Source organism: Leptosomus discolor, chromosome 22, assembly GCF_034619465.1.
Source record: "Leptosomus discolor isolate bLepDis1 chromosome 22, bLepDis1.hap2, whole genome shotgun sequence".
In the NCBI taxonomy this organism is placed as follows: Eukaryota; Metazoa; Chordata; class Aves; order Leptosomiformes; family Leptosomidae; genus Leptosomus; species Leptosomus discolor.
This window is the reverse complement of record NC_141412.1, coordinates 6,688,222-6,700,545: the sequence shown is the minus strand read 5'-3', so window position 1 is coordinate 6,700,545 and position 12,324 is coordinate 6,688,222. Positions and strand designations below refer to the sequence as shown.

The following is a 12,324-nucleotide window of genomic DNA, read 5'->3' as shown; positions in this document are numbered from 1 at the left end:
CTGCTTATCACTGTAGTTTGAGGTTCCATGCTTGAAGAGACTGTGTGTTATGAATCAGTATCTAACATTAACTGCAGCATTGTATTTAGCAAGTGGCTGTTGTGAGCTGAAAGCTTTCAAAGTGTTTCCCAGGACAGTGCTAGAAGGAAAGGCACGGCCTTAGCGAAAAGCTTTGCTGATGTAGAACCATCCCGTGTCCAGCCCTCTACCAGCGTGGGGCAAAGTTTGTCAGCGTAGCATTAATATTTGCAATGTTTGTTGTCCTCATCCGTCGCAATGGTTCAGACAGTAAAATGAAATGGCTTTTGTCTCGGCTCTTTTCCTCTTATCCCAAACTTTATTTCTTTGTTCTCCTGCAGCCCAGCCATGGCCGGAGATTCTAGGATCTTCATGAACCAGGACATGGACATCGGAGTTACATCCAGAGAGCCTAAGAAGATTCCCAAACAGGCTCGGGATGATGTCCCCATTGCCACTGACCGAACCCGCCTCATATCAGCAGAAGGTAAGAAGCCACGTCAGCGTTACATGGAGAAAAGTGGCAAGTGCAATGTGCACCATGGAAATGTCCAAGAAACCTATCGGTACCTTAGCGACCTCTTCACTACGCTGGTGGACCTCAAGTGGCGTTTTAATCTTCTTGTCTTCACTATGGTCTATACCATCACTTGGTTGTTTTTTGGGTTCATATGGTGGCTCATTGCCTATATCCGGGGAGACCTGGACCATCTTGAAGATGAGAACTGGATCCCCTGTGTTGAAAATCTCAGTGGATTTGTTTCGGCATTTCTGTTTTCTATCGAGACTGAGACAACAATTGGGTACGGCTATAGAGTCATAACGGAGAAGTGCCCAGAGGGCATCGTGCTGCTCCTGATCCAGGCTATTCTGGGCTCCATTGTCAATGCGTTCATGGTGGGATGCATGTTTGTCAAGATCAGCCAACCAAAGAAGAGGGCCGAAACCCTCATGTTCTCTAACAACGCAGTGATTTCCATGAGGGATGAGAAGCTCTGTCTCATGTTCCGGGTCGGAGACCTCCGCAATTCCCACATTGTCGAGGCTTCCATTAGAGCCAAACTGATTAAGTCCAAACAGACCAAAGAAGGAGAGTTTATCCCCTTGAACCAAACAGACATCAACGTGGGATTTGACACTGGAGACGACAGATTGTTCCTGGTGTCACCTCTTATCATCTCGCACGAAATCAATGAGAAAAGCCCCTTCTGGGAGATGTCCCGCACTCAACTGGAGAAGGAGGAGTTTGAAATTGTGGTCATCCTGGAAGGCATGGTGGAAGCAACAGGTAAGGACTTGTCAAAAATCTGTCACAATTTTGAGGGGGGAAGGGGACAGATGGAGTGCAGTTTGGCATTAAGATTTTACCGTCAACGTCACCTGGACTGGGAACGTGTTGGGATTTGCCCTTCTCTAGTGATTCAGGTGGGATATTGTGGTCTGAGATAACTGGCAGTTAAAAGATGGGTCCTTAGCCGTGTTGTACTGTTTCACAGTCTTTTTATAAGTCCAGGCTTCAGACGAAGGGGTTAGTCGAGGAGCTGTCCATAATCACTTAGAACTGATCCATGGGAAAAAAGGAATGGACTAAATAAAGGAATTCATGAGGTCTCTTATGGTCCCGTTTCCTGTGATCAAAATTCATGGTGCAAATCTTTTTCCATTTCTCCTCTGTATTAAAAATTGGCTGTAACTGTGCTATTTTAGGTATTGCTGTAGTGCTGCTTTTTAATGGAGGCTATGAAGGAAGTGCCCAAGTATTACTATATCCCATAAAACAGCATGTGCTGAAACCGAATGACTTGCACATGATGTAGGACATGTATTTTCAAAAGGAGCTCAAAGAGGAAAAATACAGAAACTCTTGCAACCCAGCAGCTGTTTAACAGCTTAAAACAATGCTGTGTAATGGGTCGATGAGGAGATACACTCAGCTGATTCCCGATTTCCTCCTATGGGGATATTTGTGGCAGGCGATGAAAGAAGTCGGCATCCGTATATAATAAATCTGGAAGAGTTGTGTGCCTCGGCTTTCCGAAGTGTGGAAGAGGGAGGTGGCAGTGTGCCTCTCAACCTGAGCGAAGGGAGGGCCCCAAAGGCCTTTCCACAGGTGGGATGCAGGGTATCCCCTGGGGGTCTGGCTAGGGAGGAGGATGCTTTTACTCCGGAGTCACCTAAAAGTCATGGCACCATGGGATCATTTTACCACTTGCAGCTAATTCATTTATTCTGGGCTTTGAGGAGGAGCTGGCAGGCTCTGTCTGCTGCACTTTTAGCACAGCAAGCGTGTTTAAGCACGCTGAGATGCTGACGCTCCCTTCAGGCAGGCTTTCTGAGTCTGGGGTTGGCAGCATGCCTTGGTCGAGTCGGGGCCTTCAAGGGGAATGGGCTACAGGCAGCACCGAGGAGAGAATTGCTGTCTAGGGATGTGGAAACAGAAAGAATCAGAGATGGAGAAAAGCTTTTGTGAGTAGTTTTGAGATGGCACTATGAACCCAAGTATTTTCTGTTGGTGGTGGTTGGGTTTGTTTTTTTTTTTCCATCTTGATGAGGCATGGGTTCTCTCTGAAACGCTACTCGGTGATATCAGCACCGTGTCTCACAGATTCTGGCTCTCGCTTACTATTGATATTGTCCCATGCTTGAGATTTGTCCTGGTTAGTCTCCAAACAACCAAACATAAGGGGAAATAGTCTCTCAAATTCCTGCATCCCTTCGCTCTTAAAGACAGCTCTCTAGAGAGCTAATTCAGTTTCCCAGCAGCTCCCTTTAGTCCTTAGGTGAACAGCAATAGCTGACTTTTCCAAACAGAGCTAGGGGAGGTTATGCATAGGCTGCACGGTACCTAGGCTGGAACACTGTATTGTAGAAGTTAAATTCATTTGGTGTTACTAGGCAAATACTCTTTCCCAGCAAAGTATTGTAGAGATGTGGCAAAAGAAGGGGTGGGTGGAAAAGACTAGCAAAGGCAGAGATTTGTAATGGAAGCTTATTTTGTAGCCTAAACGTTTACTAGATGCTAGAACCTCCTAATCTGAGCACGGAGTGCAGTTCCTTGTTTGTCCAAAGCCTCTTTCCTCATCGCACAGTGACACTATCAAATTCTGTTCGAACAGCTCCTGCACTGGCTTCCTCTTCTGAAAGCTCAGCCTCTGCTAGATATGTGTGAGAGGAAGTCATTATCAATAACAACCTCAAAATTAAAAGCATGGCATAGGAATAATATTGCTTTACAAATGGGCTCCTCTCCCAGAGGGATTGTACAGGCCAGCGTGTAATGATATTAAGGAGCATACGTCTGTGGAAATGAATTATCCTGGTCTCGGAAGACAGGCTGTGAAATCCCCAAACTGGAGCTAGAAGAGCCAGTTTGCATTGAGCGTGTGGACCTCAGATGATGCCGTTATCAGATTCAGAGGCTGGGATGGTTTTCTGAATGACATATGGTAACTGGGGGGGGGGGGGGGGTGTGTGATATTTTGCCACGGTGAGAGTGGCTTGCAGAAGCACAATGTTTGCGCTTTCCTGCTTTGTCCTCACACTTCGTAATGTTGATAAAGCAGTTTGGGGAAATTAATCCCTACCTCCATGCCTTAAAATCTGGTCCAAGCAAATTCTTTAGGTTCTTTCCTTCCTATCATATTGCTCAAGCCTCATCTGCTTTCGGGAGTGATATAATTTACTTGCGGTGTGACCTCTATTAAATCACGACACTGTTACAGCCTGGTCAGGTTCAGGGCGGTATAAACATGCAACAGAGCATTTATTCCCTTAGTAACCCCTGTGAAAAACCACTGGTCAGCACAGACAGTTCTGTTCATGGTGAAACAATGTTTCAAATCAAAAGTGTAAATTCTGAAGAGTTGCAACACTTCAAGTCATTGTTTGGGTTGGCTTTTTTTTTACAAAATACAACATTGTGGCTTAAAACAATGTTTTTGTTTTCAAGTTGACTTGAATTTCCTAAACACTTCAAGTTGATTCGTTGTTTGTTTTGTCTTTACAAAGTGAAACATTGTGGTTTAAACCCATGTTTTTGTTTTCAATTTGACTTGTATTTTTCAAAGGATAAATAACAACACACTGAAGAATAGCAACACATGAGAAACTTACCAGCCAGCCTAAAATGGTTTTATTTTGCCAAAAAAGAAAATAAACATTGTATTATTCTAGACAGAGCTCCCCAGGGACCCACGGCTGTTCTGTTATCTAACCCACAAAGCCAGCTGCGGCAGAAAGCCCACTGACATGGGCCTTTCCAACCAGTATTTTGATGTGGTTGAGGCACTCCATGAGAGGTCAAAAAAGGCCAAAAGAGGCCTAAGTTTCTGGGCAGATCTGTTGTGGTCGTTGCTGAGTGAAACGACCACTGCCAAGACAAAATCAATGTAGATGACAAGTGTTCTGACTTCCACTGCTGCTTCGTGGGCATCGTGAAAGCAGCAGCATCACTCGCAGCGCCCCCTTAATGAATCGGTCACAGAGATTACTTTAGGGAATTAATTCTGTTTTGCCTTATCTGAAAGGGACACTTCTGAAGATCCGCTGGCCCAAATTTGACCTGCCATAAAAGGGAAGAAAGTCAAGGTGGAAAACCTGCTTGCCCAGTGACTACATTTTTGCTTTCGCTGCCTTTCTGCTTCCCACGGTGGCCACAAAGAATTAGAGCCTGTTGACAGAACAGGTCTAGGCGGTTGGTGGCCAAACCCCTTGCCCTTACCTTCCTGACCCTGGTTGAACGCAGCATATAAAGTAGAAGAGCAGAGGAGATTCAGAGCCCCCCTCCATGTGCATGCAGAGTCAGCTGGGCTATGATGAAGAATTTGGCTGGCTCAATGAGAGAACATTGGAGAGTCCCCTTCTTTTTTTTTTCCTGTGAACCACCACTCTATGTGATGACGCAGTCTGCGTTTCCTACAAGACTTTGTGGCAGATAATTTGAAGAGACTCTCTTCTCTTCCAGCTTTACCCTTCTGCTGCTGTTTACTGACAATTAACCAAAACCTGATTTATCAGTAGCTGTCCCGCACACCTCATTCCCTGTCTACTGTGTCCAGCATGGCTATTTTCTGGGCACAGAGACGGCAGTGCTTGCTGCTTAACTCTTGGTCCTCACTGGTTTTCATTACCTCTTTTCCCCACCACCATTAAATAAGCCACAAGAGACAGTCCAGATACCTGATTAGGCCAGTCACTAAATGAAGGTTTAATAAACTCTTAGGAAAGGACAGGCATTTATATTTCTGGCTTAGAGTTTGTGTGATAAAAAGTGGTTTAATGATTAGAAGTAATTTACCTCATCCTATCCCGGTGAGAGTGTAGGCAAACAGCAGCATTTTTTTGCACCCCAATTTATCCACCTTTACAGAGGACGCAGTAAAATTCCCTGGCTATAATTAGAGGGCATAAGATATCCTGAAATTAATCATGATTTTCATGGGAGAACAAAGGAAGGGTGAAATTACTAAACAGTTTTCATGCATTCATCATCTGGTTTGGGTTGTCTTGTTGTTTTGTTTTGCATTTTGCATATAAATAAGTTTTCTTTTCCGCCAGAAGGACCTTGCAGAACTGTTAGAGAAACTGCTTGTGTAATTACAGGGAAGAGAGACATCTCAAGTCATTCTTCTCATGAGCCAAACTTCCTCCAGAAGTAGATGTTGGCAGGCTGATCAGCTTAGGTGCCTCTGCAGCCACTGTAAATGCCTTTGTGAGGGGCCTGAGGTTACATGGTGTGAGCTTGGTGCTCAGGTCCTCCCTGGTAGAGACATGGCAACTGAATTGAAGATCTTCAAATCATAAGGTCCTTTTTTTTTTTTTTTTCCTCTCATTTCCAGTGCCTAGGAGCTTTTGCATGCCTGGAGAGCATTCAAATAAATTAAAATCCTATTACTGTCCTCTGGCGTAAGAATCAAAGTGAATCAAGCCGAGGCATGTCCTCCTCTAAAGGAGACAGGCACAAATAATTGGAGGACCATGCTCCTACCTTCTAATATTCCTTTTCAAGTTGGAAGAATATTGACTTTTTGGAGATGACAGTGTTCTTTGGTCTAATTAATGCAGAGGAAGTAATAAATTTTATAACTATCCAAATGCTGATGCTAATCTAAAGACATGTATTGCTTAATTAGAGTGATAGAACTTAAAATTTTGATAACTACTCCTTGCCATCCCAAGTGACGTCGATCTGTCCCTGTACCTGAGTCCATCAGTTCTTTTCTCTGCTCTTGCAGTGTGGGTGGAGCTCAGCTCAAGGAGCGGAGTACGTCTTGTGCAGCTGTGGTGCATCCAGTCCAAGGGGAAAAGTCACCCTGCATAAAACAGTGTATGAAAACAAGGGCAGAGAAGTGAAATCACTTCCAGCAATATCTGTGTCTGAGCTGCAGAGAGAGCCCAGCAAATATGGCAAACATACAGTCAGCATCCACATGACATTTTACCAGCAGATAATCACTGAGCTCTGTGGCATTTAAATGAGGAGAGTTAATTTTAGGCTGATGAAAAATGTTGTCTTGACAGCCCCAGGGGTTGGAATATCTCTGCCCACTGAGAAAGTTCAGGCTGTGTAGCAGTACTGAGAGGTTCAGCTGTACTGCTGATGTGATCAAATTGAAGCCTGTGGCAATTTCTTGGGTTGGTAGATCGTGCTCTGTGGTCCCCTTGCCCTCTCCCGTGCAACTGCCAGTAAAGGTACTGGTTGTGATGGCGTGTTTGACGAAAACGTGCATCCTCCAAGAGTTGCAGGGAGGCTGCCGGTTCATCTCTGGGTAACCAACGGCTGCAAACGCAGTTAGGTTTGGCCTGTGATAATGAGGTTTGATTTTAACCCGTAACCTAAGGGTATACAAGACCTGGAAATCAGGAGCAATCTCTGCTTTCCCTAGCAGTGTGGCGGAGCCAGAAGCCTCTGCTCCACTTGCATAATCGGGGGCATTGCGAGCAGGGAAACGTTGGGAAATCTGCAGCTCCCATCGAGTACGCTGCAGAAAAAAACAGGCTCCCGACTGAGCGAGCCGTCAAATAACTGCTTTTTGTCAGCAGGTATTGCCATTCCTTTGTCTTTGATAAAATGTAAGCGGCTTGATCCCAACTGATTTTGATGACAGGAAAGTGCCTTATTGGTAGGGTTGCCTGACACCTATTTTACGCAGCAGTCTTTCCTCCGTGACTCTCTCTGTTCTCCAAAGTAATGAAACACCTGGTTTAATACACACAGCAATATATTTTGTATCTTTTCATCTACTGGGAACCAGAAACAAGCCGTTTAGGTAGGCATCTCTGGCTGCCTTAAGCAGGAACACGCACAAACTCTGTTATTGATCTGTGATGTAGTGACTGCAGCCAACAGACAAAAAAAAAATCCACTTCTTAGGATTCTGCTGTAATGAAATTATCGTTAAAACTCTATGAAATGTTTATTGCAGAACTTGAAACCAGGAGACAGTCCTCTGGTCTCCACTTTTCTAAAAAGCCTGGAACTGGTTCCAGCTTTATTGAAAACTTGGTGCATCTGCTTGTAACTTCGTACCAACTTTTTTCTGGTTTCAATTTAATTTGAGGTTTGTTTGCAACTGAAAGCTAAGCTGCTGAATTAAGAGATGAGAAAGCTGTAACTAAATCTTGAAAGCTGAGGATTTCACATATCATTTCACATTTTCCACAACTGACAGATTGTACAAATTTGTATTAAACATACTTTTTCATTTTTAACCAGATTGTTTAGGAGAAAATTAAACTTCTAATGGTCTTACTATCCAGAAAATACGATACGCTTGAAAAATAAAAATCTCTATGTTTTTATTTTTAAATAAGTTTTGAAGCGCATCTACTTAGACTGACAAAGGGGAAGTGAGGATATTCTTTTGGCATGGAGCTTTTTGAAGTGAAATGCCCAGGTCACCAAATATTACCGCTCTATTACTGTACCAGATATCTGTACCATTTAAACCCAAAATGTGTAGTTGTACGTACTTTAAGAAAAAGATTAACAGCCTTTGCCAGGGCCATAAATACTATGATCATTTTTTGCGAGAAATTCTGGAAGTTTGAAACCTCCCTCAATTTCTTGTGCTCTCTGAAACGTCAGTCCTTGAGGGTTGCACAAGACAGTGCTGCTGCACTGAAGTGGGACAGCGGTGGCAAAGCTGATGTGGTACTTGGTGGACAGGAGCCACGACCTGATGGTTCACTACCCCCAAGACGTCCCAGGGACTTCGATAAACAAGGCTTCTGGAATGAAACCGCTGATTTTTGCAGAAAGCCCGCAGCCACGTAGGAAAGACCTTAGTCTGGGGGATTACTCCGCCCCACCGCGAGCTGAAACTTGGATGTTCAGAGCACAGTGCACATTGTGTGCAAGTGGGAAGTGGCTGCACCCATGTGCTCTTAATAAAAGTAAGGTTTATTGTTTCCACACCTCTTCTGTCATCTTTTTGCAGTTCGAGAGGCGATAATTAGCTAGGGACATTACAGATGCATTAATTAACCAGGCTGGAGAGCACAGGGCAGGCTGCAAAGCAGGCACTTAATGGAATTTGAAGCAGAGACAATGCTGCTGTTTGCTGGGTAATGTAGGAGTTGCCAAGCAGTCAGTCCCCACGCGATTAAAACCACCACTGCACATGTGTGAGAAAGGAATATTTGAATGGGATTATGGAGCAATTACAAGTTGTCTTATTGTGCTGGCTCCGTGTACCCCTGGGGTTGCAGAAAGCAGCTACCGCTGGAAGCTGGCAGTGTGCAGTATTTGGTTGCTGAAAGCTTTCTATTGTTCCCTCCTTAATTGAATACTTAGAGCAGGAGATAACTGTGATTGTGTCTCTGGAGTTCAGGTTCACTGTCAGGTACTCCCCTCAGGGAAGGAGCTATTTTGGGCCCTGATTATAAGGCAGGAGTTCCCTTAGGATGCCGCAGGCCCCCACATTTCGCAGGGACACCCCGTCTTGGCCTTGGGGACTTCTGCGTGATACCTTTCTGCAGCACTTGGAAGGCCGTGGTAAGAATCAGGCGGTTCATTCACAGGACCTAATCCTGTGAGCCTGAGCGCTCTCCTCGCCTGCTCTCTTTGCTGGGCTTTGAAAGCGCTCAGAGCTTGGAGGAGGCACTTGAAGGTGCAAACCGGGCTCTGTCTAAAGGAAAAAGGGTTTGATTATATTAACTGCCTCCTTACCATACACGCACATGCTGCTGGTCGTCCAGCGTTCTGGCCTCCCAGCGTGAGGGAGCAGCAGAAAATGGGATTAGCCCTGCAGCCCTGCATTACTGACCCTCGAAACAGCCTGTAATAAAAGCCCTGGCCCAGGGAGGTCAACAGTATGATAAGTGTCAGCGACACAGCTCTCCTGAGAAAAACTATAGCAGGACTCCGAAATTAGCAGGACTCCGGGAGCTGCCTGCACGCTGAGCTGCTCGTTGCCAGCTGATAAAAGGCAGCGAAGACCAACCAGCCTTCACCTCGAGGACGGAGGAGTCCAGGGCAGGTGATGCTCCACGCTGTTTTTTCACTTGTGAGGCAAAACCTGGTCTTTCCCTGAACAGATGCTGTACCTCAACAGAGCTTCTCCTAAAGGCAAAACTACTTGGGGTAATTTTCTTCTTCCATTATTGTATTTTTCATAGCAGCCTCTGCACTTCCCGGTTCCTTCCAGTCCAGGAAGCAGGCATACTAGAACGCTATGACTAACTCTGTACTTGTTGTTCCTGCCCAGAAGCAAATACTCCTGCAGATCTTCTTGGGGGGAAAAATTGGCTTTTCAGTCTGTGATACAGAACTGGAAATTTCTCAGTGCTGTATGTGTCACCATCCCTCTTTTCCCCTTTCAAGAACCAAAAGCAACTAATACACTCCTGGCCTGATAGCTTTAAACTAAAGAACGTGGTAAGAGCCAAGCAAAGCTTTCCAGAGAACTTGCTTGTGTGGGTGTCTTTAATGGACTGTAGCAATAACGAGAACAAAATATTCATATTTTTGCAAAGGTGCCTTTTTTTTTCCTGATTACTCTGAGATTTGAGCTCACATGGTGAGAAGACATGATATGCTCTTCCCTGAAGCATCTGACACTGATGTTTTTCCCCCTGTGCATTGCTTTAGATTCCTGTCTGTGTACTTTGAGCTGCAGGAGTTAGACTTGGAAGTATTGGGCAGGAACTGGACCAAGCGCATGTTTTGAATGTATTCCAGCCAGGCCTATCTCTCACCCTCCAAAAGAAAGCAGTGGGAGGACTTTGTAAGGTCAGGTTTTCAAAATTTCACCAGAATTATCTCCAAAATAGTAACATACAGACAGACAAACAGAAGACTACTATTTGGAAGAGAAGTCAGCCTTGACGCTGGCAGGTGATTCCAAGAGAAACTTGTTGGCAGTTACGCCACTGCTGAATGCTTATCCCTGCTCTGCAAAGCTTCTCTTCACACTTTTTCAAAGTAGATAAATAAACTCTGATCCTTGGGCCTGAGAAGCAGCTTGACAAGCATCAGTTTCATATCGCCCACTGCTCATTCAATCCATGATCCATTAATAGATGGAATTCAATGCTCTTGACTGTGTGGTGGTGTGGGGTTTGGTTCTGCCATCCCAGTACAGTGGGATTGAACCTTCCAGAGGCACTGAAACGCCAGCTTGCCATGTAAAACACTAGGAGTTGTGGCCCTCTCCACCTTTTGGGCTATATGTCTTGGTGTGTGAACCTAAGTGCAGGAGGGAACGGCTGATGCTGCTGTAGATGAGGAGGGCTGGGGTTGGACGCAGTGGGAGAGCAGAGCAGTGGATCATTCTGCTCGGGGGCCGTGTGGGTCAGGATTTGGAGGTGCGTTGGCAGGGTTGGCTGTCGTTCTAGCACGATTCACCAGGAGTGCTGGTGGTATCAGACACGCAAGCAACACCTCAACAGAGACATGAGAGAACAGAGAGAAGCTGCTTAGTGGTACGAGACTTCAGACCCGTAAGCACAAGGTTCAGGGAACAGTCTGAAGAGGCGGCGATGAATCCATCCATTTTCCTTTGAGTGCTCAGCTTTGTCATGATAGAGGCTTTTGTGAGGCTTATTAAGCGAAGACGTTTTCTCTGTCCCAGAGCAATCAGGTATGGAGATAACATGAAAGTGCTTTTAAATGAAAGAAGTGGTTGGGTGAGCACGTAGGGAAACTGCGTTTAACATCCCTCTGTTTCTATCCAGGGATGACTTGCCAGGCTCGCAGCTCCTACATGGACACCGAGGTGCTGTGGGGACATCGCTTCACTCCTGTCCTCACCCTGGAGAAGGATTTTTACGAAGTCGACTATAACAGCTTCCATAGCACTTACGAGACCAACACTCCTGTGTGCTGCGCCAAAGAGCTGGCCGAGTCTCGCCGGGAGGGCCAGCTCCTCGGCCACCTCTCCAGTGCCACCCTCCTGAGCGGAGGCAAAGAAGCAGAGCCAGCAAAAGGGGAAGAAGAAGAAGAAGAGGAAGAGGAAGGTGGTAGGGAGCCGGCAGGATTGAATGGAGCCAACGGGACAGCAGCAGAGGTGAAAGAAGATATGCCTGTATAACGCACGAACTGCTGGACGGTAGCTACCCACGTACACTTACTGGGAGACTGTGGCCTGGCGAGTCAGGAATTGACTGGGAGTCAGAGAGCTGGGATTTATGCCCAGATCTCTGCTGCCTGCTGCTTGTTCCTGGCGAAGTCACTGCACAGCACTGTGCCTCAGTTTCCCTCCCCTTTTATCTGTACAGTGAGGTTCTGAGCTTTGCACTTGTTTGCAAAGCGTTTTGATGATCTCTATGGACAAGGCTCACTAGATGGGGTCACTGTTGAAATTGAGATTCCCACCACTGGTTGTTTCAAAAGATGTTCTTTGGATGTTCAGAACTCTTCCCCCTTGAGAGGGTATTTAAAAAGTAAAAGTCCAGAATGTCCCATCTCAGTACGAAGAATGTGGTTTCATACCTTCACTTAATTTGTGAGTCAATGTATTGTAGACATCGTTACTGCTAAATTAAAGGAAGAGGAAAAAACCGTCTCTGGTATGTAGTGATGTGTTTTGCCCTCGTGATTTTTACAAACAGATTTTAGCATTTTCCTCCAGGGTCGCAGTCGTCGTGATTTATTTCCTGCAAAATGTCTGATATTAACAGGACAACTTTCCCTGCAGACTTTTAGCATGTTTATCCTGTATTTTTGACTGTCTTCTCCCTCTGAAATGCTACCTTTGTTTACTCTTTTCATGGACTCTCTGACACATTTCATAGGCTATCTGTAATGGGAGAAAGTTAGGATTGTCGTATCTGGAAAAGGGGTGAAGAAAACTAGTCTGTGAGATG

At 45.4% G+C, this 12,324-nt stretch overlaps 1 protein-coding gene across 1 annotated transcript; it reads left to right on the top strand.

The window, feature by feature from the left end:
• The first annotated feature begins 366 nt into the window (after positions 1-366).
• Positions 367-11,549, top strand: KCNJ5 (potassium inwardly rectifying channel subfamily J member 5). Its single transcript, XM_009950566.2, has 2 exons — positions 367-1,306; positions 11,194-11,549. The coding sequence occupies exons 1-2, from the start codon at positions 367-369 to the stop codon at positions 11,547-11,549; spliced, it is 1,296 nt and encodes a 431-aa protein (XP_009948868.1).
• Positions 11,550-12,324: the final 775 nt, after the last annotated feature.

Coding starts and splice junctions, on each gene's coding strand:
- KCNJ5 (XM_009950566.2), top strand. CDS start 367: ATGGCCGGAGATTCTAGGATCTTCATGAACCAGGACATGGACATCGGA. Junction 1,307..11,193: donor AGGCATGGTGGAAGCAACAG/GTAAGGACTTGT, acceptor GTTTCTATCCAG/GGATGACTTGCCAGGCTCGC.